Raw genomic sequence first — 26,027 nt, 5'->3', positions numbered from 1 at the left:
TAATTAAACATGTGATCCAAGTTATCCTTGAGCAAAGTACATGTTCTTTCTTCTCCAGATATGTACTTTTGTTCCCCCCCGCCTTTTTTTTTGGTGGGGGGGCATTTGGGGAAAGGGGGCAGGAATCTTTGCCCAGCAGTACTTTGTTCCTAGGCGTGTAAGATTGGCTTTTTTCAGAATGCCGTTCATACTGTCATACTTCAATATTTATAACTTTTGGGAGTAAGAGATGTGCCTGTTTCATCTGCCTACTGTCCTGGTGCAAGAGCTCTACTATGTCTAATCTGCAAGGAGTGTTTTCAAGTCTGAGCCCAATTCCATTGACTTCTGTGGGAATTCTACTTGTCGGGGGGGCTTGCAGGATAAGAACCTGATGTGCTAAGTTGCTAGTAGCACCCCTGGGCCTCCCGCCTATGGTGACTAACTTTCTGGGAAACCAAAACTTTGTGACTCTGATGGAATTCAAGGACTGAGCCACTACTGCCATAGGACTGAGGCTAGTGAGCAGTTTGGCAGAACTCAGAATGAGTCTGTCTGGGAGGGAGAGTGAACTGATTTCCCAACCATTCGTGCTTGCCTGGAACTTTGCAAAGAATCTGTACTAACTTTGACAGAAAACAAATAACTTTCTTTTCCTTTTAGGATTTCCAGCAGAGTGTGACAGTGGTACTGTTTCAAGATGAACACACCCTTATCTCTGCAGGAGCTGTTGATGGGTAAGGAGAGAGAATGCATGTTTGTCTGAGCTAATCTGAGTCTTTCTCTCAATGGCACAGGCAGAAGCTGAACAGAAATTGTATGGGTCCCAGTAAATTATACATATTGCTGGTGAAAATTTCAAGTGTTGCTGATTATCCAGCTTACAAAATCCACAGTAGACAATAAAAGCCATGAATGGTTTTAACAGAGGCAAGCTCAGGTATTCTGGCACGAGGGTGGATGAGATACCTCGTGTAACTGTTCAGGAAAATTCACTCTACTTGACAATAAGGGGTCTTGATGTTACATTTAGATCTAAATGTGACTTGATAATATCACTTTTAAGGAAGCAGTGCACTATAATAGCAATTTTTCCATCTGTATCATTTAAAGCCCTTTACAACAGTGAGCAGGCATTTCCCCCATGTTACAGGTGGGGAAATAAAGACACAGAGTGGTTATGTGGCAGTTCCAAGGTCACTCAAGCTATGTCTACACTAGCCCAAAACTTCGAAATGGCCATGCAATTGAAGCGCTGAAATACATATGTAGCGCTTACTAATGAAGCACTAAATGAAGCGCTAATGAAGCGCTGAAATACATATTCAGCGCCTCACTAGAATGCCGGCAGCCGCGGCACTTCATAATTGCTGCGGCTCGTCCTGATGGGGCTCCTTTACGAAAGGACCCCGGCAACTTCAAAATCCCCTTATTCCTATCTGCTGTTAGGAATAAGAGTATTTTGAAGTTGCTGGGGTCCTGTCGAAAAGGAGCCCAGTGTGGGCAAGCCACGTGGTGGCGAACTGCAGCAATTTCGAAGTGCTGCAGCTGCTGGCATTCTAATGAGGCGCTGAATATGTATTTCAGCGCTTCATTAGTAAACTTCGAAATGGCCACTTGCATGGCCATTTTGAAGTTTTGGGCTAGTGTAGACACCGCCTCAGTGTATGTTTACAGTGCAGTTAGACACCCATGGCTGGCCTTTGTCAGCTAGCTTGGACTCACGCTGTAGGACTGTAAAATTGTGGTGTAGGTGACTCAGTCTTGAGCCTGGATTCTGTGACCCTCTGCTGGGGATGGTCCCAAAGCTCAAGCTTCATCCTTGAGAAAAACACCTACATCACAATTTTATAGCCCTGTGAGCCTGGACCCACTGAGGTAGGCCAGCCACAGGTGTCTAACTGCAGTTGTCAGCATACCGTACATGTTCTGAAACTGGCTGGCACTGAATCTGCTGGATTGCATGACCCCCTCAGATTGTGTTTCTCCGTGCTGGGGGTTTAATCACTGGGTCAAGCTATGAATTCTTTTTAAAAAAAACTTGATTTGGAACAAGTATTCATGTAAAAAGTATGTTAAAAATATGGGCCTTGTGGTGCCCTAAAGTAGGATTGAAATTGTAAATCCAAGATACTGATGCCTTTCATGGTTGAGTTTTCCTTCAAGCTTCTTAACCAAGCATGAGATAGGTGCAATTTTAGCTGTTCTAGTGCCTCTATTTTTGTCTAGGGAAAGCTGTTCAGATTACTAAAGGTGGAAATATTATTCAGACGATGAGCTGGTGTTGGAGATCTGGGAGTGTGCGTGGGTTAAAAAATTCTCTTGAATAATGGGAGGTGCGTTTTTTGGGAGTTAGAGCTGTTGGACAATCTTGGAGGGCTGCTAAGCTCTTCTGCTCATTAACATGGTAATTAGCTTCTCAGCCTCAGATTCTGCAATCCCTGCCATGTGGCTAGATCCTTGCATGCAAGCAGAGTCTGACTGAACTTGGTGTGGCTGGGGTCCATGATGCATGGAGCTCATTGCAGGGTCAGAGCCTTCATGACAGAGGCTTGCTCTTGGAGAGGAAGGACAAAGCTTGAAGGATGTTTTTCAAAATAAAGGTCAAAATATCAATTAAGCTTTTTTATTTTATTTTTCATCTGAGGAAATTAACTTAGATTTTTATCTCATTGGGTCCAATTACATCTTGATTCTCTCTGAAACCTAATTCTTGGATTGAAAAACTTCCATGTCTTAGCCTGAAATATACTGGTTGCAAAAAACAGAATATCCTGGGAAGGTAGGAGGTAGCCAGTGGCTCCACTGCCTAACCCAAGAAGCTCAGATGCCATTATCTCTGCAGGCTCTTGCTCTGGTTTGCTTCACTCATGCTGCATTTCTAGAGTCACTGGATTCAAGAAGTGGGGAGCCACCCTCATATTGCTATAGAATGCTTTTGTCAGCTTTCTGTAGCATGCATAAATAAGCTGTCCATGTCTTGAATTTCAGTGTAATCAAAGTATGGGACCTGCGCAAGAATTACACCATGTATCGTCAGGACCCAGTGCCATTCAGGTCATTCTGCTACCCTGGGGTCAGCACTCGCAAACTGGGTAAGCAATGGAACTGAATTGCCATCTCAAAGTTGCAGGTTGATCTGAAAAATGGTAGGAAAGAAGATAGCTGTGAGAGGGTTCATGCCTTGTTTATGATTTCCAGCTCTGACTGGGTTGGTTTAGCAGGACTGAAAAACAAAACAAAGTCAGCACAATAAATCAAGTGGAGATCTGAAAGTTGAGCTCTTTCTTCTGCTTCTGTATCAACAAACCAGTAACAGCAAATCTTGTGGGCCTTTCCAGTGGAGTTGCACAGAAGTAATTGCGTGGAGTATATGGCCCTGAAACCTGGATTTTGCTAACTTTAGTGGTGATGATTGAGCTAAAATGAAATTCAACTCCTCTCTGTGCTGTGTGGGCTCTAGCCAATCAGGTACAACATAGTAAAACTTCTATTGGTCAGCATAGTAAGTAGCTCTAACTCTGAATACATAAAGGGAGCAAAGCTACTGAATATGAAAAGGTGCTGTTTTTATATGGTAGCTTTCTTGACTAGCAGTGCATTTCGTGTCCTGTACACTGGGCCTTAATCTTGATTTGTTTCTGTTGCTCTGCACATATGCTGATTAAAATCTGTATACTTAACTCCACGAGAATAGCATACTGGATCAGACCAGTATGCCACCTAATTCAGTGTCTTGTCTCTGACCATACAAGTCCAGTACCAGCTGCTTCAGAAAAAGATAAAAGAAATCCTGCAGCAGATTTATGAAATAATCTGCACACAGGGAAAACTTTTTCCTAACCCTGCAACCTTAACTAATCAATTAAAGGTTGTTTATGCCCTCATGCGTAAAGTTTTGTGTTCCTTCCAAAACTCTCGGTGGTTGTTTATTTAAACTTTGACTGTTTATAAAATCCTGTTACCCATATAAATCCAGCTTATACAAACGCATGTGAGATGGCTGTTTGTAAAAATCTGGCTTATACAGGTGAGAAGGATGGTATCTAAACTTCTCCATAAAGTCTGGGGAGAGTTAAGGGGTGAGAATTTTCTGTGTAAGGTCTAGGAAATTTGATCCTTTTGAAAAAGAGTACCCCAGTGACCACATCACATGTAATAGAGATGTGATCAGAACTGTGCTCCGAAACCTCCCGCTTTCTCTCTTGTACAGTGTATCTTTTTTGTTTGTTTCTTTTGTTTAATTACTGGTAATGCAGAACTTCTTTTTCTGTCACAGGATATTCTAGTCTGATTTTGGACTCCACTGGTACCAGCCTGTTTGCTAATTGCACAGATGACAATATTTACATGTTCAACATGACAAGTTTAAAGACCACTCCTGGTAAGAATGTTACTCATAGGAACAGCAATGAAGGTTCCTGTGGCACCTTATAGACTAACAGAAAAGTTTTGAGCATGAGCTTTCGTGAGCAAAGGCTCACTTCATCAGCATCTGAAAGCTCATGCTCAAAACTTTTCTGTTAGTCTATAAGGTGCCTCAGGACCCTTCGTTGTTGTTACAGATCCAGACTCACACGGCTACCCCTCTGATACTTAACACTCATAGGAACAGTTGCCAAATGGCTAGGCTAACACTATAAAATGATGCTTCTGAGTTTAAGCCACAAATTAGGCATTGTTAAAGGGGTACAGAGCTCATCTTGCACATTTAGTTCAAGTTGGGTCCAGATCAGTAAGAAAAACAAAATTGATGCAAACAGATCGTGATTTGGTGATCTTTGTGAAATTAGTTTGGTTTCATCACTCAAACCACCATCGTAACTGGCACTAACTGCTACAGTTGCTGATAGGTTGGGTAGCTAGGCCAAGAATGGGCAAACTCTTGAACACTGAAGTACTATTTGTCCACTTACCAGACACAATGTGGATAGTAGCAATGCAAGTTTTCCCCATGATTTGTGTTTTGGCCCTGTTTTTTGAGGGACTGCCTAAAGAACTGAAAGGCCTGTCTGTTCCTTTGTATCTTGTGAGACTTCCCACAAAGAGCCTCTATTATGATACCTGTTCTTGTGATGTGCTCAGATCCGTTGTGCTGGAGATGGGATAAACACTTGGATAAACACATGGAGCCAGTATTTTCTCTTTTATACTCTGTGGCAGAATACCCCTGTGTCTTGCCAGGGTCCCCCTGCCTCTCCCTTTAGCTGAGGGGTTTAGGCTGCACCCACCTTTGTCTGTCTGGGCCCCCTCCCCCAATATCCATGGTCAGGGCTTTCAGTCTTGATGGGGGCGGAGCCCAGCCACTCTCCCATTGAGCTACCCATTTCCCCTCCCTCTCATCTTCTGCAAACACTCCTGATGTCCTTATCTGTCTCCTCTCTTTGGCTACATCTCCACTAGCCCAAATCTTCAAAATGGCCATTTGCATGGCCATTTCAAAGATATGGGCTAGTGTAGACATGGCCTTTATGTCACTCCCCGCTTCCCTGCCTCATCTACCTCCTCTCTTGTTCCCCCCACTTCTCTAATTGGAACGACTTTTTAAAAGCCCTGCCAGCATGCAGGCCATGAAATCAGATGTCCCTCACTGATTAATTGCAGTCCCTCCCTGCTGCTTCCACCTGCGTGCTTAAACAGCTCTTTCCCTTCTTCCCCAGCTGGAGCTGCATCCTGAGCTGCCTTTCCCTCTTCTGTGTTCTGCTCACCTGGCCCTGTTACAACACGTAGTTCTTGTGCTTGAGAGTACATGAGTCCAGGCATGTCTGCTGGGCATTGCTGAATCCCAGGAAAAATTGAGTAATTCCTCTGTCATGGCCTTATGTGGGCAAGCCATTGGATTGCAGCTCCCTTGCTGGGCAATGGCTGTTCATGATAGTTTTACATCCACCCAGGTGTTGATTACTTTCTTTGCTGTTGTCTCTGAGAAGCTAAATTCTGGCCAGTTCCCCTACTTCCAGTATGTTTTGCTGACAGCCATACAACACAATCTCATAACTTCATATGCTGTAACAATACACAAAGTTAGATGGAATTGTGACTTTCAGTTGATCATAACTTTTCCCCTAATACATTACAAGGGCATGTTTTATAGTCAGTATAGCAATTATATATAAATGAGTAATATGGGGTGTTACATGGTGCTCCTGCAAGGTATGAAATGTCACAGTCTCTATTTCCTTTCACTTAAAATGGAGATAATAACACTGACAACTATCCCAAGGAAAATTAATTAGATAATGTCAGTATAGAACCTTGAACTCCTATTATTATAGGCAAAAAATAAATAATTTACTATTCCTATATAAACAGAGCTGGGCAATTTTCTCCCATTGATTTGTAAATTCACAGAAAAATACACCGTCCAGGAAACTATTCCTGAATTAGTGTGGAATTCTAGAAATCATTCTGGTCACATAAAAAATGAGGGCAGGGAACAGAAAAAAGTTAACTGTTCATTTCAGCATTTAGTTGACCAGAAGCTATATATAAATCAACCATATGACACTCCTGGGGGGGGGAAGATCATTCTGGATTGTATTAAAAGGAGTGTTGTAAGCAGGATACAAGAAATAACTTTTCTGCTCTACTCTACTGATAAGGCCTCACATGGAGTATTGTGTCCAGTTCTGGGCACCACATTTCAGGAGAGACGTGGAGAAACTAGAGACAGTCCAGAAAAGAGCAACAAAAATAAGTTAAAGTTCTAATGAACGTGATCCTAAAGGGCAGATTGAAAGAATTGTGTCTTTTTACTCTAGAAAAGAGAAGACTGAGAGGGTATATAACAACAGTTTTCAAATACCTAAAAGGTTGTTACAGAGAGCAGGGAGAAAAAATTTATCCTTGGCCACCGATGACAAGACAAGAAGCAATGGCTTTAAATTGCAACGCAGGAGGTTTAGGTTGGACGTGAAAAATTTCCTTTAAGAGTGGTTAAGCACTAGAATAAATTGCCTAGGGAGGCTGTAGAATGTCCATCGTTGGAGATTTTTAAGAGTAGCTTAGACAAACACCTGCCAGGGATGATCTAGATCGGGGTGAGCAAACTTTTTGCGCTGGGCCTCAGTTTTCATCCCTGCAATTAGCAGGTCCCCCCTGAACTCCCAGGCAATGCCAGAAGTGAGCGGCAGTCTCCTATAAGTGATGGTGAAGTGATTGCATTATCTAACTCTATCCAATTATTCTTCCTCCTTTCCCAGACAGTTATCCCTGGGAATTATTTCTTTTGCTCATTTTGTTGAATAGGAGTAGCTAGCTGGCTGGCTAGTCAGTTTAGAGCAGTTGAGTTTACCTATTGTTTATTCTTGTCAAGCTACCACATTGCATGAGGTGAATGCTGTAAAATATGTAAGAGACACATGTTCCACACTGTGCCAGGGCTGTAGAGACAGACTACATTGGGTTAGATGACATTGGAATTTGTACCTTTTTTTTTTTGTAAAATTGTAAGATTTGTCACACTAAGGGCTGCCTTCTTTCTCCGTAGTTTAAAAAAAAAGCCATACAGACTAGTATTCAAAACAAAAAGCAGTCAAGTAGCACTTTAAAGACTAGCAAAATAGTTTATTAGGTGAGCTTTCGTGGGACAGACCCACTTCAGACCAGAACAGACTCAATATTTAAGGCTAGTATTCAGTGCACTTCTCTTGTTTATACCACTTGACTCCAGCTGGTGGCGCTGCGGTATTCCCAGGGGCTGTAGCTCTGAAACCCCTTTGAAAGTGCTTCCCTCCTTCAGCCTCTGTGGCTGTGGCAGCAGCACAGGGGAGGCCAGCATTTAGGGAAGAATTGTGATTCTGTGCCCCCCACACCAAGAAATTTTGTGCACCCTCCACTTCATGCACTCCTGGTCTTAGATGGTGCTTGATCCTGCCTTGAGTACAGGGGACTGGACTTGATGGCCTCCGGAGGTGCTTTCCAATTCTAGTATTTTGTGATTCTGTGAAACTGACATTTTGTTTTGAAATAGTGGTTCTACTTGACCTGAATAAAATTTGCTTGGTCTTTTATATTTTGGTAAAAATCTGAAAATAAAATCTGATTTGGGTTGAAACTAAACATTTTATGGCATTTTTCAGTTCAGCTACAAAATCAATTATTCCTGTTGTGCTAGTACTACAGGACAGTCTGTAGTCTGGCTTTTGATTTTATTGACTTGTATGCTATAGTGGATCAGCATTGGGAGGCAATTCTTGATTCACGTTACTGGTTGCAAGACATTTCCCTTTTGTTTCACAGAATTTTCAATCAAACAGAATGTGTCCATCCTACTCTGAGCCCTGCAGAGGGTAGCAGACTCTTGCAGATTCACTTCAATGACTAGAAACCATCAGGGTCTGCTGCTGTTTTCCCTTGGTAGCTCTGTCAGAATCAAATCTTTTCCCTTTTGATTTGGAGGAGGAAGTAGGGAAATGGCTGTCCTGTAGGATCTGTCTGTGTTGCCAGCAAGCAAGCTCATGCTGCATCCTGTCACTCTGAACACCGCACTGAAACAAAAGCTGGCACGAGCCACAGGATCCAGTGGGGTGTGGTGACCTTTGTAAATGCAAGTTCATAAAATACTCCATATGCAAACAAACTTGCCTGAAATAGAAACTATAAGTGCTTTGGTAAATTAATGGAAAAACTTGTTAGTTTCATGATAACTAAATACCTGCTAACTGCTACTCTAAGTTCTTACTGTATTTCTGCTGTAAATCAGACACCACTGTGTTTGCAGTTCACTGACAAGACTTTGTAGCTCCATATGCCAATATTGGCAGAAGACCTTAGTCCCTTAGTCACGTATCATGCTAAATTGGGTAACTTGCCCTTTCTACCTTGATAAGAAGCCTGGGTGCAGTATGTCCTAGTGCTCTAGATCTTGTGCTGCTCCTGTATTGGCTGCTGGAACTTCCGGTTCTTGGCATATCAAGAATTGCAACTATTCAGGGTAGTATTCACAAGGCTTACTAGCTCAGATGAGGTGGTACTGAGCCTTTGAAAATAGGAAAGTGACCAGTGTCTGACCAGCATATATTCTCTTTAACAAAAAAAGCACTGATGGGAAGAAAGGGAAAGAGCGAATGCCTCCTCCATTGTTTTAGTAGAAGCCAGGTCTAAGCTAACAATTACTGGTTTTCCTCCTCTTTTTTGGGGGGTGAGGAAAGCTGTAGTCATGGCTCTAATGGGAGACAAAGAGGGGGCTGAGAGGCCTAATTTGGGCCCAGAGGAGGCCCCTGCCTGGACCTCTCACCTGGGGAGGAGAGGATTTAACAAAACTATTAGGTGACTGTACTACCGTGCTGTGACGGGGGGCGGGGGAACACTTTAGCCAGTGATTCTTAACCAGGGGTCCAGGGCCATGAGCAGGTTTCAGGGAATCCACCAAACAGGACTGGCATGAAACTTGCTGGGGCTCAGGGTAGAAAGCCAAAACCCTATCACGAGATACTGAAGACCTGGGCTCCAAACCCCTGTCCCTGGGGACTGAAGCTAAAGCCTGGGGAACTTAGTTCTGCAAGGGGTAATGCTGGGCTTAGCTTTTACATGCGGAAGAAAAGCTGTGGCACAGGAGGGCTGTGGATTTTTTTTTACAGCATGCTGGGGGAGAGGGCCTCACAAAGAAACAGAACCCCTGATTAGAGCACAAGGGAATGGTGCCTCTTGCTAGTGGATGAAACTTCAGGCCCTAAAGCAAGGGAGCCTATAAAAGCACTTTCTTTTGAGTGATCTGAGCAGGCAGGAAAAGCCTATAGTGTCAGCCGTAGTTGAGTAACTAGATGAACTCCAGAATTATGTTCTGAGTTAATTTTTTTTTTACTACTTTGTCTCAGTGGCAGTCTTCAGTGGACACCAGAATTCAACCTTTTATGTCAAGTCCAGCACTAGCCCAGATGACCAGTTCCTGGTTAGTGGCTCAAGTGACCAGAGTGCCTACATCTGGAAGGTGAGATGTTTGAGAGAAACCCACACACAAAGCCCAAAGCTGATTACCCAGAATTGTTCTGTTTTCTCCTTTTGTTTGCTTTCCACTTTTACACAGTGAACGGAGATGAGCAGGGAGGAAGGGTCCCATTTAAAGAATCACAGGCTTAGTTCCTGGCATGTTGTGTGTAGTTGTCAAACCTGAATGTAACTATTTATGTAAAACAGAGCTAACCTCCTGCTACCACTATGTCTCTCATCACTGCTGATTATTGTAAGTTGCTGATTTTAATCTGATTTTAATGAGCGTTAAAGTTTTTCAATCCTGTTTAGTCAGAAGCTACGACAAGTAGAAGATTTTTGGTTCATATTTAACAGTGGTACACATTAGTGGAGTCTATCAGCTTAATTGTTTTAAGGGGCACTTTTTTCCTGTTCATAATCTCTTGCTTCAGACATAGCATTTTCTCATGCTTAATTTGCAGTATTTAAAGTCTTTGTATTATGGCAAAGGCTCAGCCAGAGCCTTCAGCAAAATTCCAAAATGCTGGCTGACAGCTGAGGAGCTTAGTCACTTGGCATCTCAAGCTGACATGTAGGAAATGCAAATGCCACCGTGCTAATAGCAGGGCCTTCAAAATGAGAGACGCTTCCAGTTCTCTTCCTCGCTGTGTCCTATGGGGAGGAATTGTGGAGTTTCAGCCGCACAAGAACATGGACAGAGAGCGATTCTTAAACAAAGAGACAAATTAGAACCTTTTGGTGACAGTTGGTGTAGGCTTTTTATGTAACTCTTCAGAGGATGCTGTTTAATGCTGTAATGAATCCTGGCTGAAGTGTCTTTCAATACCACACTGCTCCTGTGGTAAAAATTGAGGCGTATTGATTGTAACAGCAGGAAGTCCGATTACCTGGAATCCTGCGTCTTTACTGACCATGAGATTGGTTGTTTTTGTTTCCTCAATCTCAGAATTGTTATTCTGTCTCCATTCTACATTAGCACCATTGGCCTAAACCAGGCACAAACTCACAGCCTGTGGGCCATCTGTGGCTGGAGAATTTTAATTATCCAGCCCAGGGGTCCTGGTGGCCTGAGGGGGGTGGTACCTGTCCTCCAATTCTCAACCCCCTACCCCACCTTCTCACCCACGTGGCCGCAGGAGAGGGGATTTGGAGGAAGGAATATAATTGGAAGGGAGGAGGAGAGAATTTAGGGGATGGACATGAGGACTCCCAGCCTGGATTGCAAAAATGTCCTAGCATGCAGGCTGTAAGTTTGAGACCCTTGGCCTAAATGCAGCCATTTTCATGCAGGAAGCTCCTGCCATTCTAATCAGTGTTGCTGGTTTGCAAGGTAAACTTTCTGCATACACACACCCCTCTTATATATTCATAGTTCTCTTACTTGGGTTTCCTTATCCTGGCACCTGCCCTGTGGTGCTAGATTTCAATAGATAGGAACCTAGTTAAATCCCACCACAATTTAATCCGCAGTAGGATGAATCTTCAATTTCAATTCCAGTACTGTGTTCCATGCCCAAACCCTTTGCCATCTCCCTCCTGCAAGTAACCCTTTCATGACACTGTGCAACCTCTATACTGTGTTCTGTCCCTCAGAGGTAAAATTCATCCCCATACAGGGGATTAGAGAGAGCTATTTAAATGTGACTCACCTGACTTATATCCATTCCGCTACCTGACTTCCAACACACGTGCTTGACCACTTTTGCATTCTAAGGTTTAGTCATAGTCATTACTAACTGGTGTATTTCATGCAATGCTTCCACTCCTGCCCATAACTCATCAGGCACCTTCTAATATCAGGCACAGGCAAAGTCAGCTGTAACTAAAACCAAACCTGACCACCTTTCCCTACCTGCTCTCTTTTCATAGTGGGTTTGGAAATGAAAGCAAAGTTAGAAGTGTAGATGATGTACAGCTGGACTCTTGGCTCAGGTGTGCAGCCATTTTGGATCTGTGAGAAGTGTTCTTGTAAGGTTCGTGACTGCTTGTTCAGGAGTTGCAGTGATGTGCTTGCTTTCGTAGCAAAACTAATAGGTATCCACTTCAGCATTTCCACACCAGGCCCTTGAGTGGCTCAGAACAGATCAGGCTTATCCAGCAAACTGCCTAGGTGATCTTGTACTGCACATTTCAGGTCCACCAAGTAGATGGTTTTTAAAGAGGTTCCATGGAAACTACGCTGGGAACAGCACAGGACAATTTACGGGCTTCATGAAATACAGGGGGAAAAAATCTGTTTATTTTTTAAGATTCTGAGTGCTGTGTCATGTAAAACAAATAAATGAAAGGGAGTCAGATGGCTGGTATTAACTCAGTCTGTGGCTGCTTTATATAATTTTCTCTAAAGTGACAACTGAAAACTTATCACAAATCACAGTGTCCATACATTTGACTACCTGCTCAGATTTCCTCCTGTGTTCTGAAGGCTGCTGGAATTTATTGATTTTGATGTCAACATACTATTGGGTCGATCAGTGCCATAGAAAATGTATGACCAGTCACCCTGACAAGCACATGAGGGAGCTGTCAGCAGAAACTAAGGCTAGCATAGTATTTTCAAACTGGGAAGGGGGGCTCTGAGAAGAGGTGCTATCTGTGCAAAGTCAGAGGTAAGGAAAAGATAATTTAATGAGGCTTAAATAAGGACATTGCCCATGCAAGATATTTCTGGGAGACTCTTGATCAATAGTGGGATGTTGTACCTCGGTTAGGAAATGCCATGGACAGAAGTTATTGCAGAACAGACAAGAAACACCTTGTGGTTCCATGTTTCAGCATGTGATATCCCTTTCATGTAGTGAGCACTTCAAGAAAAATAATTAGCAGTTTAGTAGTCAGTTGCATCGATAAGAATCTTTGCATTCAGTTTATCGTTAGGGGTGGGCAGTGATTATTTTAAAATGGACATCTGACTGATGGGTTGAATTACTAGCTGACTGGGAACAGGAAGAAGCTTTGTTTATAGCCAGGTGGGTCCATAACTGTACTTTTCTTTGAACCATTTGGTAACTGCCCACTGTCAAAGCAGACAGGATACCGCTGGTCTGACTTGGTGTCCTGTGTAGTCTGATGTGTATCTAATTTGTATTTGAGAGTGTGTCCATCCATCTGTGAGCCCATTTGTTCAAGAACTCCTCCTAAATGGTAAGAGCGAGGATTACCAAATGTGGCTTGCAGCTTCTTCTTATTGTAACTTAAAGCAAGGTCAGGGGTTGGTTATGCCAGGACAGTGGGATGTGTGTGGAATGGGATTGCTTCTCATCAAAGGGAAAGGGAGGGGTCTGGTAGCAGAGACAGTTATACTCCAGAATGATCACTGAAGGGGGTGTGGGGGAAGCACCAGGGACAGTTAGACTCCAGAATGAGCACAGAAAGGCAGCAAGCAAGTGTGCCCGGAGAGCTGTAGAGTAGCTTCTGGCTAGGTAGCACAGCCCCTGCCCTGAGCCCCCGCACACCTGTCAATCCCCTGCCCTGACTTCTGATCCCACCCCTTGCTCTGACTCCTTCACCCCCTCCCCTGAGCCTCCTACCCCTGTCATGACTCCTGTGCCCCTCACATCCCCTGTCCTGAGCTACTCCTCCCCATCTCTAAGTTCCTGCCCTGATTTCTGCACTTCCCACACCCCAAGCCACCTGCCCTGAAAGATGTGAGCAATGCCGGGTAAATCTTCTAGTGTAATGTAAGATGTACCCTGAATCCTAACAGCCGATTTGCCCATCAGTGTTTATACCTAAAGGTACATTTTTGACATCCTAATGACAAATCAAAGCTTGGGGACTAATGCATCTTTGATGCAGATTTTCCCAGAACCTGAAATAATAAATGCCACATCAACAGCCTCGTTTGTACTTTGTTCCTCCCTTCCCCTCCCCCCCCAAAATTGCTTCAGATACAAATGCCTTGATCCTCATCTCTCCCTCACTGGTGGAAATTTAAGTACAACTTCATCAATGTCAATTGAAGTAGATCAGTGTGAAAACAGCACAGGAGCGGAATCTGGCCCAGTGAAAATAATTCTGTCCTTCCGCCCTCTTGTCAGTATTCCAGGATTATTAAATGTCTTGCTACGTGCATCAAAAATCTTTTATGTTTAAACTGAGGTGTTCTCCTGTACTAAGAACTCTTTCAGTTTGTCCTTAAATAGGAATTTAGTTTCCATGGTATTGTGTGTTTTTGGCAGAGGGCATTCTCAACAGGGCATTTAATAGACACTTAGTCAAGTGGTTGTGTCCTCCATGCTACAAAAACACACCAGTTTTTTTAAAAAAGCCTGTCATGAGCCAGTTTAACATAGACAAACTTTACATATCTACTTAAGAACCTTCACAACAGGCTGTCAGTGGCAAGCAAGCCAAGCAAAGGAAATGGATTAAAAAAACTAGAAGCCCTCCCTGATACCTTATATCTATCCTGGTAAATCTGTATTTAAAGCCTCATTTTCGCACTTGCTAAAGAATGTATTCAATTTACTTAGTCATCAGTGCAAATCCCACATCTAATGTCACATCAGTACTGGTGACTCATAACTTCAGGAAGCAGTACCTGTTGAAAGTTTGCAAAATAAGAACCTTAAATTTGATTTCTGGCTCTTGCTGGGTTGTGGCAGAGCTAATATTAGCCTCAGCTATGTCAGTCTCTGATTAATGGCTGTTCTCCTGAGCTGTGATAAAGATTGTGTCCTGTTATATGTCAGGAGAAAGGTGTATCAGATAGGGGTTCAGTTTTAATCAGTGACTCCTGTATGGTCTCTTTTATTGTTTAAGAAAAAAAACCTTGACTATGTCACTCTTATTGTAAGGTTATTAATAAAGTAGTTGCTGTAAGACACTAGAACTTGCCAACTACATGAACTACTAGCTCTGAAGTACATGGTGAACTACCAAATTCTGCTTCTTTTTGAATTAAACCTTGGGTTTAAGGCTTCCTATTGCTTTATAAAATGTCACCTTCTATTTGGCATAGGCTCTAAGTAGGCAAATTGCTCCCAGCAGGAACTACTGGTTGTTAAAATGGACCATGCTATTCAGTGGAGCAACGTGCTTGTGCAATCTGCTGGATTGACATCCCCGGAGGCAGAAGTCCTATGTACGGCAGAGGCTATGCACATTTTCCCAGGCACTATCCACTATCAACACATTCCACCCTGACCAGCTGTTTCACCTCTAGAAGCAAAATGCTAATTTATTCTTAGAGCTCATTCAGCCGCAGGCCTTTCTGCCAAGACTGCCAACAGGGTACTTAATTGTGAGGGTGTTTTGTTTTATATTTTTAGATGTGGTTGTCAAGTCCATGAGGAGCTGAACTGAGGCCATCAACTTACTTCACATAGGCTACTAAGTAATCATCAGACAGTAACTACCTTTACTCATGTCAGTGGTGTGAAATCGATTTCTCCTCTACTTTGTGCCATTCAGTTGCATGAGGAGCATTGTTTTCAATAAATGTAGCGAGGCCCTAGTGAATTCCTGGGAATAATGATACCTTCTGAGATGCAGGAGAACCTGAGAGTTATGAACACCCTTGAGAATGAAGAAATGGAGGTTGTTCATGGCTGCAAAAAGCATTAGGGTTGTTCTTTCAAAAGTATACAACAGAACATAACTTCATGCAGCTTTGAAACTCTGTTTTCAAAAGAACAATGCTGTTTAACAGTCATAATTTAAATTAAACCAGCACAGAAAGGTTTCCTTACCTTGTCTTTTTTAAACTTTCCTTTTATTTTAGTAGTTTATCTTTAACAGAGCACTGTACTGTATTTGTAGTAGTTTATTTTTAGCACAGCATTTTTTTTTTCTTTTTTTGCCTCTGCTCCTGCTAGACGGCATACTTCTGGTTCCAACTGAGCTGTGTGGTTGACTGGTCATTTCTGGTCAAACTCTGGTGTTCCTAACTCTGAGACTCTACTTGTACCTAAGCATGGAGGACAGGCTTGTGATTAAAGCACAGGCATTAAGGAGATCTGCGTTCTTTTCTCAACTCTGCCAATGATCTTTCAGCATGACCCTAACAAGGGAATTGTAATCATTGTGCCTGCGATTTATCTAAAATGGGGAAAATACTTGCATACCTCAAAGGGGTGTTGTAGAGCTTATTTCATTGTAGAATGCTTTGAGATCCTTGACAAAAGAAATGATAATCTACTTCAACAGAGTGCAGCCTTCCTTAGTGGTGCTTGTGATGCAAAAATCCATCTGATTTTAAACTGTGGATTGTTTATTTAGATTTCTGAGCCCCATCTTCCTCCCATGATGCTCCTTGGTCACTCTCAAGAAGTTACCTCTGTTGCCTGGTGCCCTTCGGATTTCTCGAAGGTGAGTTTCTTTAAAAAATAAAAAACAAAACTGTCTTGGACTCGCCTGTAAAATCAGTGAACGAAGGACTAAGTGGGACCATTAGAAGAAATGGGTTTTATCCATGAAGGCTCATGACCTAATAAATTTGTTAGTTTCCATGGTGCACCAGGACTACTTGTTATATGTGACCACAATAGTGTTTGGTTTTTTAAAACGTGAGGGTTATGTTTTGCCCAGGGAAGGAATCTCCTCTGTATGGAAAGTCTGATTGAAAAGAGAATGGCATAGATTGACTGACTTACACTCTTCTCTTCACATAGAGCTAGAGTTGTTGGAAATGTTTTCATGAAAATTCCTAAAATGGGTGAGATTGAAAGGACAGATTATTTCATTTTTTTAATAGTCAATAAAACTTTTTTTAAAATCAGAATTTTTAATTGATTTTTATTAAAAAATAGTTTTCGGTTCTGATTAACACTATCAGTGATAATGCTAACCAACCAAAATTGATGATTATTTAAAAAAGCTCTTGCAAACAAAAAAGCCATAAGTAAAAGTTTTCAGAGAAGAATGGAAAATTTCAAGAAAATAACTTTGCTCTTTCAAAATTGTTTAATTTTTTGGAGGGAGGCCATTTTTTGTAGCACCAAACTTCTCATCTGAACAATTTCAGTCCACATTGCCTGGATTACATTTTCAACCAAATCCTCAAGCACATTCAGTATAATATTGTCCTGAATTTTTCAGGTAATGTTGAGTCCTTTGGTAAGTATTAGTAACTTAGTATTAGTAACTCATCAGCATATACTCTGCTGTCTGTACACTGGTATGTTTGCAATCTGAGTGTGGAGCAGTGAGAGTTTTAGTGGGAGGATGAAGAGAACACTGATGTCTGTACTTTCAGTAATCCATATTGAATCTGTCAACATGATTCCTTAGTGCTGAATCTGAGAATTTTGTTATCCTGGATATCTTAACAGAAAGGCAAGGATCAGCATTAGCCATTTGGGCATCATGGGAGGGGAGACAGCTGTTAGCATGGGGGCAGGGGGAGTAGGACTAAGGAACCATCCTAGCTCCAAACTGGGAATAAGCCCCTCCTGCGGTGGTGGTATCCACAAATTCCCATAGGGTTTCTTGTTGGCAATTTCCATGGCTCTTCTTTCTACCATTCACTGTTAATCAGGTAGTTTCTCTTGGTATGACGCTAAACCCACAGGAGGGCTCTGAATTAAGATTTGGTTTAGTGGCTTTGCAGACAAGCCCAAGAACTACTCTTCAGTTCATGGGGTTGATGCAGGAATCGGCATGCTGGCTCAGACCCATGTGTCATCAAGTCCAGTATCCTGGCCATGGTAGAAGCAAACAAACAGGACCAAATCTGGACCAATGTAATAGGAGCCAAGACAATTCAGAAAGGAAGGATGGTTAGGCAGGTGCTCGAATGCAAGCACAAGAAGCTTGAAGTTGATTCAGAGGAGAGGAGGAGCCAATGAAAAGACTGAAAGAGGTGAATGATGTGGTCTGAACCTCAGGCAAAGAAAACAAACCTCCAGCAGGTTTGTAGGGATGATGTTAAGTGTTGGGGAGTCAGAGGAAAGGCGTCTTGCTTTCTGTGAACATAGGCAATAGCGCTTCCTTTTTTACTAGTTCCCAGGTGAATCACTGCATGCAACAGAAAAGGAAATCAACAACAGTTTTAATGCTTCTTGGGCAGGTTCCATTGATTATTTGGAAGAGTGACATACCATCATATAGGGATCTGCTGTACCTAAAATTCACTCCTGTCTCCTCCTCTCTGCACCAAGTACTACTGATTGTGGTGAAGTGTGCAAAGACTGCTTAATGATGCAGTCCCTTTCCAGCATTTCTCCTTGTTCTGACATTAACTATTTTGAACAAATGTTTGTTCCCAAGCAAGGAAGGATGAGGAGCGAAAGAAGGAGCATTGGATGCTTATGCAAACCGTTGAATTCATAGCTTCTGCTGTCTGTTTACTCTTGGAACATGAGCTTTGGATTGTGGTCAGATTTCTGCTATTATTTATTGAATTACTGAAATGTCAATAAACAAAATACTGAATATATTGGCACTTCTGCCTGCCACAGAATCTTCCCAAAACAAATGGGGAGGCTGTGATTTCTTTGCCGTAAAAGGGATAGATGGAGGGATAAGGTCATTTTTCCCCTCCGGTACAGGAATTAGGTAGCATGTATTTTTAGCTGGCAATTTTTACCATTTTGTTAGTGGCAAGGAGGGCTCCATCCAGGGCACTTTGTGGTACACAGTGCTGAGATTACCAGTTTTCTTGGATTGATTTGCCAGTGACTATGGGACCTGACTTCACAGTGGTCTAACCTACTGACTTATGCTGTAGATTGCCACATGTTCTGATGACAACACTGTGAGGATTTGGCGCTTACGGCGTGACCATAGGGAGAGACTGGCATCTGGCAAAGTCAACCTGGTAGGCTGGGTCTGTCAGAAGAAACCAGAAGAGCAAAATGGAATAGGTAAGACCCTTTGGGGTATTTTGTCCCACAGTGTAGGAAAAGAACTTCAGAATTGTGTGCATTTACTGGTTTTTGCTCTACATCTCTTTAGAAATCTGAATTCATGCATCTGACCTACCTGACCTACCATCCAGTAAAGGGATGGTACTGCAAATGCAGCCCTAAAACTTTGAAATGTTCCTCTTGCCCAACAGATTAATTCCATTAAATAACATTGATTTCCTGGCTTTTTTGTTTTTGTCTTGTATTTAAACAAAACAAAGCACTCCTTTTCTACAGGACAAGGTGTAAGGTACAGATGTGTGCAGTTCATTGATAGGTTTCTAGAATTCGCCTGTTACTTCACACTGATGTGTGTACATGGAAATCTGTTCACAGATTTAAAATAAACCCGTAACAAACCATGGAGATGCCTCGCCCACCAACTTGTTAGGATTAATTAATAAATGCTATCCCCTTATGGAAAGCCTGGGAGATCAGATTGTCATTGCAGACTTGGTTTCTGTCAGAACATGTATGTCAAGCTTTGGTTTAGAACTTAATTGTAAACACCCTGCCAGAGTCTCCACCCAGGAAAGGAGGGCTCCAATGCTGCCTAAACTGATCCAGACAGCTGCAGGACCGTAGAAGGATAGGCAATCTCTTGGCCATGTTCCAAACCATGTGCGAGAAGTTTTGGATCAGAGAGCTAACTTTTGTGTTGAACGTGCATTAAGTTTCACTTTGATATGGCTGAGATGAAAAAGAGAAGGGGGAATAAACTTCTCAAAAAAGTGGAATACAAAGCTGGTATTTCTGGTACAGCTTTAAAACATGGACCAAAAATGACTTGGCAGTAGCTGATTACTGCCATTTCCAGTGTAGTTCTGTCTCCCTCTACTCACTTTCAAAATGAGTTTCACCTTCATTGTTGTAAATACAAATGGAAGATTTTGTAACTTCCCTGCCCAGGATAACAAAATTAGGTTTTTTGACAGTGCATAACTGTCTTTCAGGAAACTTGCAGGACAATAGATGGGTAAGTGTCAGCTCTTTTCCATAGTTGCTCACCATACACATGCACATGCGTCATTTCATTGAACGTCCGACAAACTATTTCACATTCTATTCCCTAAGAAATAAATATGGATATTAGTGTTGTTGTGAAGCTGGAAAACCCAATGCTGCCCGTACCCTGGATCTGTACAAATTGAATTTGGCAATTATACTAGAAAAATATCATTTCTCCTTGTTCTTTATGCATTAAAACAACCCAGGAGAGAAGAGGAAGCGCACAGACCTTGTGTATGCAACAGCCGGCTTCCTGCTGACCTTGGCTCTTTGAATACAAAACACATGCTGTTAGGCTACGGGAGCTCTCTGCAAACTGATTCATAGTTGGCTAACCAAATAGCATTTCAGGACTGCTTGGATGAAATCTAGATCACATCCTAATCATTTAAATGGGAAAAAATTGTGAAGCTGTGGCTCTGTTGACTGCTTGAACTGCAGTGTGGCATCCAGCAAGCACAGTTTCCTTCCCTTGGGAAACTGTTTATGTGAAGTTACTAAATGATATTAATTTCTCTACACTTCATGTAACTAGAATTGCTAGACCTGAGCTCCCTCTTGAATTTGTCATCTTTGATTCTTGAAACCCATAATGTAGCTGTAGAAAACTGATAGAGCGAGGGAGAGAAATTGTGCCTTTCTTTTGTCCAATGTACATTGTTGGTTTGATGGAAAGCTTGGAAGAGCCTTTCACTGAGTGTTAAATGTGACAGCTTTGAAGAATGTCAATAAGTGGTAACAATAGCAATAGACTTGCTAACCGAGTTTGAGGTCCAATCGTTGACTGCTGCACAAAGTGCTATGAGAAAGCTTGATAATTCTGTTCTGTTTCCCTGCTCTAAGAATGTAGGCATTAGAATCATAGGGTATCTTTCATCGTCCTCATCAGTGCAGCATGTAAATCAAGGTAGCTTCTACTGTTCCAGAGGCAGTGACTCCAGAATATATTCTTCAGTCTGTGTCATGGTTGTGGGCAGCCATGTCCTCTTTCTGGTTCATAACCCCATATTTCCAATATCTGACTTAGAAGCTAATCGCTGGTAAGAGGGGGTTGCTGAGATCACTACTATCCTTCTTCTATGTCGAAGAGCTTACATTTAAGCACGACCAGTTCTCCAGCTGAGAAAACATAGTCTTGTAAGTGCTCATTAAGGCCAAGATTAACGGACCAAATCTTAGCAGTGATCCCACTATTAGTTCACAATCATTTGCTTCAGTCTGGATTAATAAACATCAGTGGGATAGGAACATTTACCTCCACCTTGTGCTTCAAAGTGGAGGACATTTTTATTCTACTTTATTTGCTCAGCATGTGAATTTAAAGTGCAGAGACTGTACCAGCCAATATTATAGTAGAGTCCTCAGGAAGGATAAGGATTAGAAAAAGCTTACATATAGTGTGTTGTTGAGAAGTTATGTGAGTGTTTACAATGTGCACATCTCACAAGCAGGTGCAGCATTCTAAAGAAAGTGGCACTTAATTCACGCAATACTTTAGCATCCCAGTTAAGTACTTTGTTATATAACAGCTAATACTGAGCATTAAGAGTTTCAGACTAAATCTCTGGTATGCAGAAAATGTTTAGAGCCCTTTTGCTCCATGGTGAAACAGTGTTCTTAAGGAAGCTAGTGTGCCCTCTTCTTTAATTGTGCCACCTCAAGTTGAGGGCCAAAAAGGTTCCTTAGGATACAGGGACATTTCAGGATCTGAAAGCAGACATTGGATACACATTAGTACATCACCTCTCCTTCAAAGTAAAAAAACAGCTTAGTTATTGACATTTTTTTGGTCTGAGATGTAGCTAAAATTCATGCTATCCTCAGATTTATAGTGGGATTCTTGGTGCACAGCTGATAAACTCTGACTGTGCTTTGCTTCACCACATAAGAAGTAGGCATGCAGTTGGGTAGATGGATTTATACACAGTTTATTTCATAATATGCTGGTGTAAATTGCTTATTTAAAAACAAGACTTATTTGTCATGGCAACCAATCCATCAGTTACTTTTATCTTCCTTGGAATCTAAGACCACGAACAAGATGTGGGGAATTTCTAGCCTTATCCTTTGCACTGTAAATAACTGACTGGTACCTAGGAACCTATCCTTGTAGAATATCCTCCAGTAAAAGGATAGTAGAAGAAAAAGGAGATCTTTATTGGTCTTACTGGTGTATGAATATCAAAGCTTAGTTGGGACACTTACTCATAACAGAGGGCTTTCTAATCAAAGACTTTGTCTACATTACAACCAGTTGTGGGATGAGTTTGCAATGTCTCTTGACCTTTTTAAAAACCACTTGTGACCTGTTAGATAGATGAGATCGGATCACTTAACTAAAGCTTTACATGGTTCTGGGTTTTAAGCGAGCTACAGAGGTACAGGTCACATCCACAAAACACCTAATGGCACCAAATCCTGACTCATTTATAGCTATTGTACAGATTGGCCCTAAGGGGGAAAATAACTGGATTGAGGCATTTTCTAAAAATGTGCTTCTCAGTGCAGCTGTGCTGGGAGACCAGATTTTCCTGGATGAGGTCAATTGCTAAAATACATCTTGATCCTTCTGTCCATTTTAGTCATCTGATTGCAGCTTTTTAAGAGGTGCCAATTACAACAGAGGTAGAGAAACAAGCATCCTATGTGCTGAGCATCCTGCGTTCTCAAAAGTGCTCAGTATTGCTGTTTAGATTTGGGGAGGGGAGTATTAGACAAATAGGTAAGCAGCTAAATTTAAATTCTCAGTGTCCCAGAGTGTGGGGATGGAGGGTGTTTTTAAGGCCTATCTTTAACCTGTCTGTATTCACTTGCTGTTACTGTACTATGTCCTTCACCTGACTGTTTTTCTCTCCCACCAGTACTACCAGCCAGCACACAGAGTACTCCTGCAAAAGTCTCCATGATGGGTAACCCAGGCATTTCCTCACCACAGCCTGCAGCTTGTGCTCCCAGCTATTCTGGGGATCTTCCTCTTTCTACCAACACCCCAACATCCTCTCTCAAAAGCCCGGCAGTCAAGGCCCACACTCCAGTGAACCAAATTGTGTCCATGTCAGGCAGTTCTCCCAAACCAACATCTTCCTCCAAGATGTCCATTAAAAACTGGGTTACCAGGACTCCATACTTCTCTCCACCAGGGATGGGAACAAAGACACCTTCTCCGAGAAAAGCCCTGGCAGAGGTCACCCAGGGTCTCCCAGAGACAGTTAGCAGTCCCATGCCACCACACTCACAGGCTGAGAAGCGAGCCAAAAGAAGGCTGGACTCCAGCAAGGGAGATCACATGGGAGGGAAGTGTCTGAAAGGCTGCAATTGTGTGACTGAGCTGGACCCAGTGCCTAAAAAAAACAAATTGGATTTGTGCTTCTTGGCAGCAGGCCAAAAATCTTATAGTAAAGACTATCTGAGCCTTACGGAGTTGACCAGTGGAACTGAAGACTGTGGCCATAGTCCAAAGGAGTCGTCTCTTCCTGAAAGCCCACTTAACCAGGCAAGCTTCCAGAACCCCCTTCGTCCTTTAAAGAATTCCTGCAAGAAAGAGGCTGATGAGCTAGACAAAGAGAACAGTTCCCCTGGCAAAACAAACTGGCTGTCTGCAATGGGAGAGAAGCTGAAGACTAGCAAGGCCAGTAGCCAAAAAGTGTCTGGCAACAGCCCCCCAGCTTCTCGGAGTCCCAGCACAAGACAAAAAGCAGCAATTGCAGCCAGTCCACTGGGCCCTGTAAGTAAACTAGGTATGGGGACGACAGCAGGGAAGCTCTGGGTTTTTTTCTCTCCTTGGTGTTTTGCACACCTCCCATTTGCAGGGAGTTAACTTTGTCCACGACAAGGAGCATCAGATCTCATTGCTTGCGGGGGTGGGGGAAAAGAAGGAAGATCTGATATATAATAGGCCCTAGTGTCTCTGCAATACAGTGTAATGATGTTGTCCTTTGGTGCCACCCATATGCTTGGCAGAGAGAAGCAGAACCTTCAGAAATCAACTGGTGTTACCTATCTGAAAATATTTTAGAACAGAATAATTGGCAAATGCTTGCAATATCTATGACATTGGCGCTTCCAGTGCAGTTCTACACTGAAAATAATAGCAGTACCTTACCTGACAAGCCTGCTGCTTATATGTATTCACAGCCAGATCTGCTTACTTAAGTGACATAAATTAGCCCTTATCAGCACTCCAGACATAACCCAGCTTTTGGAGAAAATGAGCTGAATTTTATCCTAGCGGCTGTAGCAACTGTTACAATTGGCCGTTTCTACACAGGCCACTTCCTTCCGAAGTGACATGCTAATACACGGAGCGAATGATGCTAATGAGGCACAGATGCAAATTCCCCATGCCTCATTAGCATAATGTCACATGATTTGGAGTCCGGAAGACCGTTCTTCCAGACTGCAAAATGCCGTGTAGAAGCGTGGCTCCTGGGGGGCTTCTGGAAGGATGTCCTCCTTCCAGAGGCCCCCCCCAGGAGCCACGCTTCTACACGGCGTTTTGGAGTCTGGAAGAACGGTCTTCCAGACTCCAAATCACATGACATTACGCTAATGAGGCATGGGGAATTTGCTTCCACACCTCATTAGCATCTTTCGTTCCGTGTATTAGCATGCCATTTCCTAAAGAAGTGGCCTGTGTAGAAACAGCCATTGTGGGGCTAAATTCTACCCTCTGTTACATTTGTGGAAAATCCATTGAAAGCAAAGGGATTTCACAACTCTCAGAGGGCAGAAGTTGCCTGCAGAATCCTTGCTACTTGTGTTGTGCAAGAAGGCAGGAACCCAGCCTCCCTTTCAGATCCTTGGGTGAGCTTGTGGAGCAGTTAAAATGGTTGGCATCTGAGGCATTTTTATGCTTAACATGCAAGCTAAGAATTTGCTTTACTCATTGAATCAACAGACTTGGAATTCCACAGTGCCCGTAACTCCCCAAGTCAGGTGTCAGAGGTCTGCTGGGTTTTGTTTACAAAACTGGTAACTGAGGTGTTATCATTATGATCTTCAGTTACACCGAAATATGAAACCTGATGGTAGAATATAATTGGGACTACAGATTATCTTTCTAACTGACATAATGACTAGCACTTATCTTGGTAGAATCCATTTCCTATTGACGCACCAGCATTTGGGCTCATGCAGAGTGCTAATGATACAGGCTATGCAGTAATGCACTTCAGAGGCTTATTTCCTCCATAATTGAATGTCTTTCTAAACAACATCCTCTAGCTCTTCCACAGGGTATTGGTCTTGATACAAGTGAAAAATCTATGACCAACGTTATGCAAGTCAGACTAGATGATCATAATGATGCCTTATGGCCTTAAAATCAAATAAATTTTGTATCTGGGACAGAATAAGTAAAAATTGAAGACACCTTCTTTTCTAGCATTAAGGTAACTCCAGAATTTTAGCAAATGTCTCCTGTCACTAAATAGGATCTGTACGTCCCAAAAGCCATGCAAATTATTGTAAAGAACGTAATGGTTGCTCTCTTAACAGTAGGTAACTTAGTGTCTGCTCAGGGGTAGGAAAGCTGTTGCAGTTATGGAGAAAAGCTTAAAAGATGTTTACAGTGTTTAACCTGGAAGAACTTGATGATATCTGCTGTCAAATTCCAAGTTTTATGCTTAACTTCTCTTCTAGGTTGCAGTAACTTCAGTTTCTATGAGGAAGATCTGCACATACTTCCATCGAAAGTCACAGGACAACTAGTGCCATGTGCTGCATTTGAAAGGAAATATAACACTGAATGTTGACACACCACTGGTACTACCAAGAGTGGCTTTAGTAACTTGGAAGGAGAAAGACACTAGGATTAGCCAACATGCTGTTGGCCCATAATAAAGTGAAGTTGAATTTTTTTATTCTCCTGTTCTTTAAATTTGTTTATAAAACCTGTTACACTTTGTAGCCTCAAGTTAGTTCAGCATGAAACACATACAATGCTAATTAATAGAAACTCCTGCGCCATTAGAATGAAGTAGATGATGGCTTTTAAAATACATGTTTTCTTTTAACATGTCACTCAGTTAAATGTTCCCCATTAATTCTTTTTCACGTGACACCTGTGAAATACTCTTGTTATCTTTGGAAATAGCATCTTTGATATGTATTATTACCCAGTTGTATACAGCTGGTAGACTTATTTGTTTTATGATATCTGATCTTGAAACTTGTGCTTAAGAGCACTGTGAAAAATATGTATCATCCCCTTTTGACAACAGCTGAATAGAGATGTCTGTAGAGAAACTTGTTGCACAA

General features: G+C 42.3%; 1 protein-coding gene across 1 annotated transcript in view; it reads left to right on the top strand.

Moving 5' to 3' along the window:
- Positions 1-25,599, top strand: part of DTL (denticleless E3 ubiquitin protein ligase adapter) — a 37,400-nt gene extending 11,801 nt beyond the window's left edge. Inside the window, exons 8-15 of the mRNA XM_074988618.1 lie at positions 643-716; positions 2,971-3,074; positions 4,259-4,363; positions 9,798-9,910; positions 16,135-16,224; positions 18,584-18,719; positions 22,631-23,493; positions 25,410-25,599. Coding sequence (XP_074844719.1) covers positions 643-716; positions 2,971-3,074; positions 4,259-4,363; positions 9,798-9,910; positions 16,135-16,224; positions 18,584-18,719; positions 22,631-23,493; positions 25,410-25,478 — 1,554 coding nt within the window. The 3' untranslated portion in view covers positions 25,479-25,599. The remainder of the gene's footprint in view (positions 1-642; positions 717-2,970; positions 3,075-4,258; positions 4,364-9,797; positions 9,911-16,134; positions 16,225-18,583; positions 18,720-22,630; positions 23,494-25,409) is intronic.
- The last annotated feature ends 428 nt before the right edge of the window (positions 25,600-26,027 follow it).

This window comes from Carettochelys insculpta, chromosome 3, assembly GCF_033958435.1.
Source record: "Carettochelys insculpta isolate YL-2023 chromosome 3, ASM3395843v1, whole genome shotgun sequence".
In the NCBI taxonomy this organism is placed as follows: Eukaryota; Metazoa; Chordata; order Testudines; family Carettochelyidae; genus Carettochelys; species Carettochelys insculpta.
This window is presented reverse-complemented; position numbering and strand designations above follow the sequence as displayed.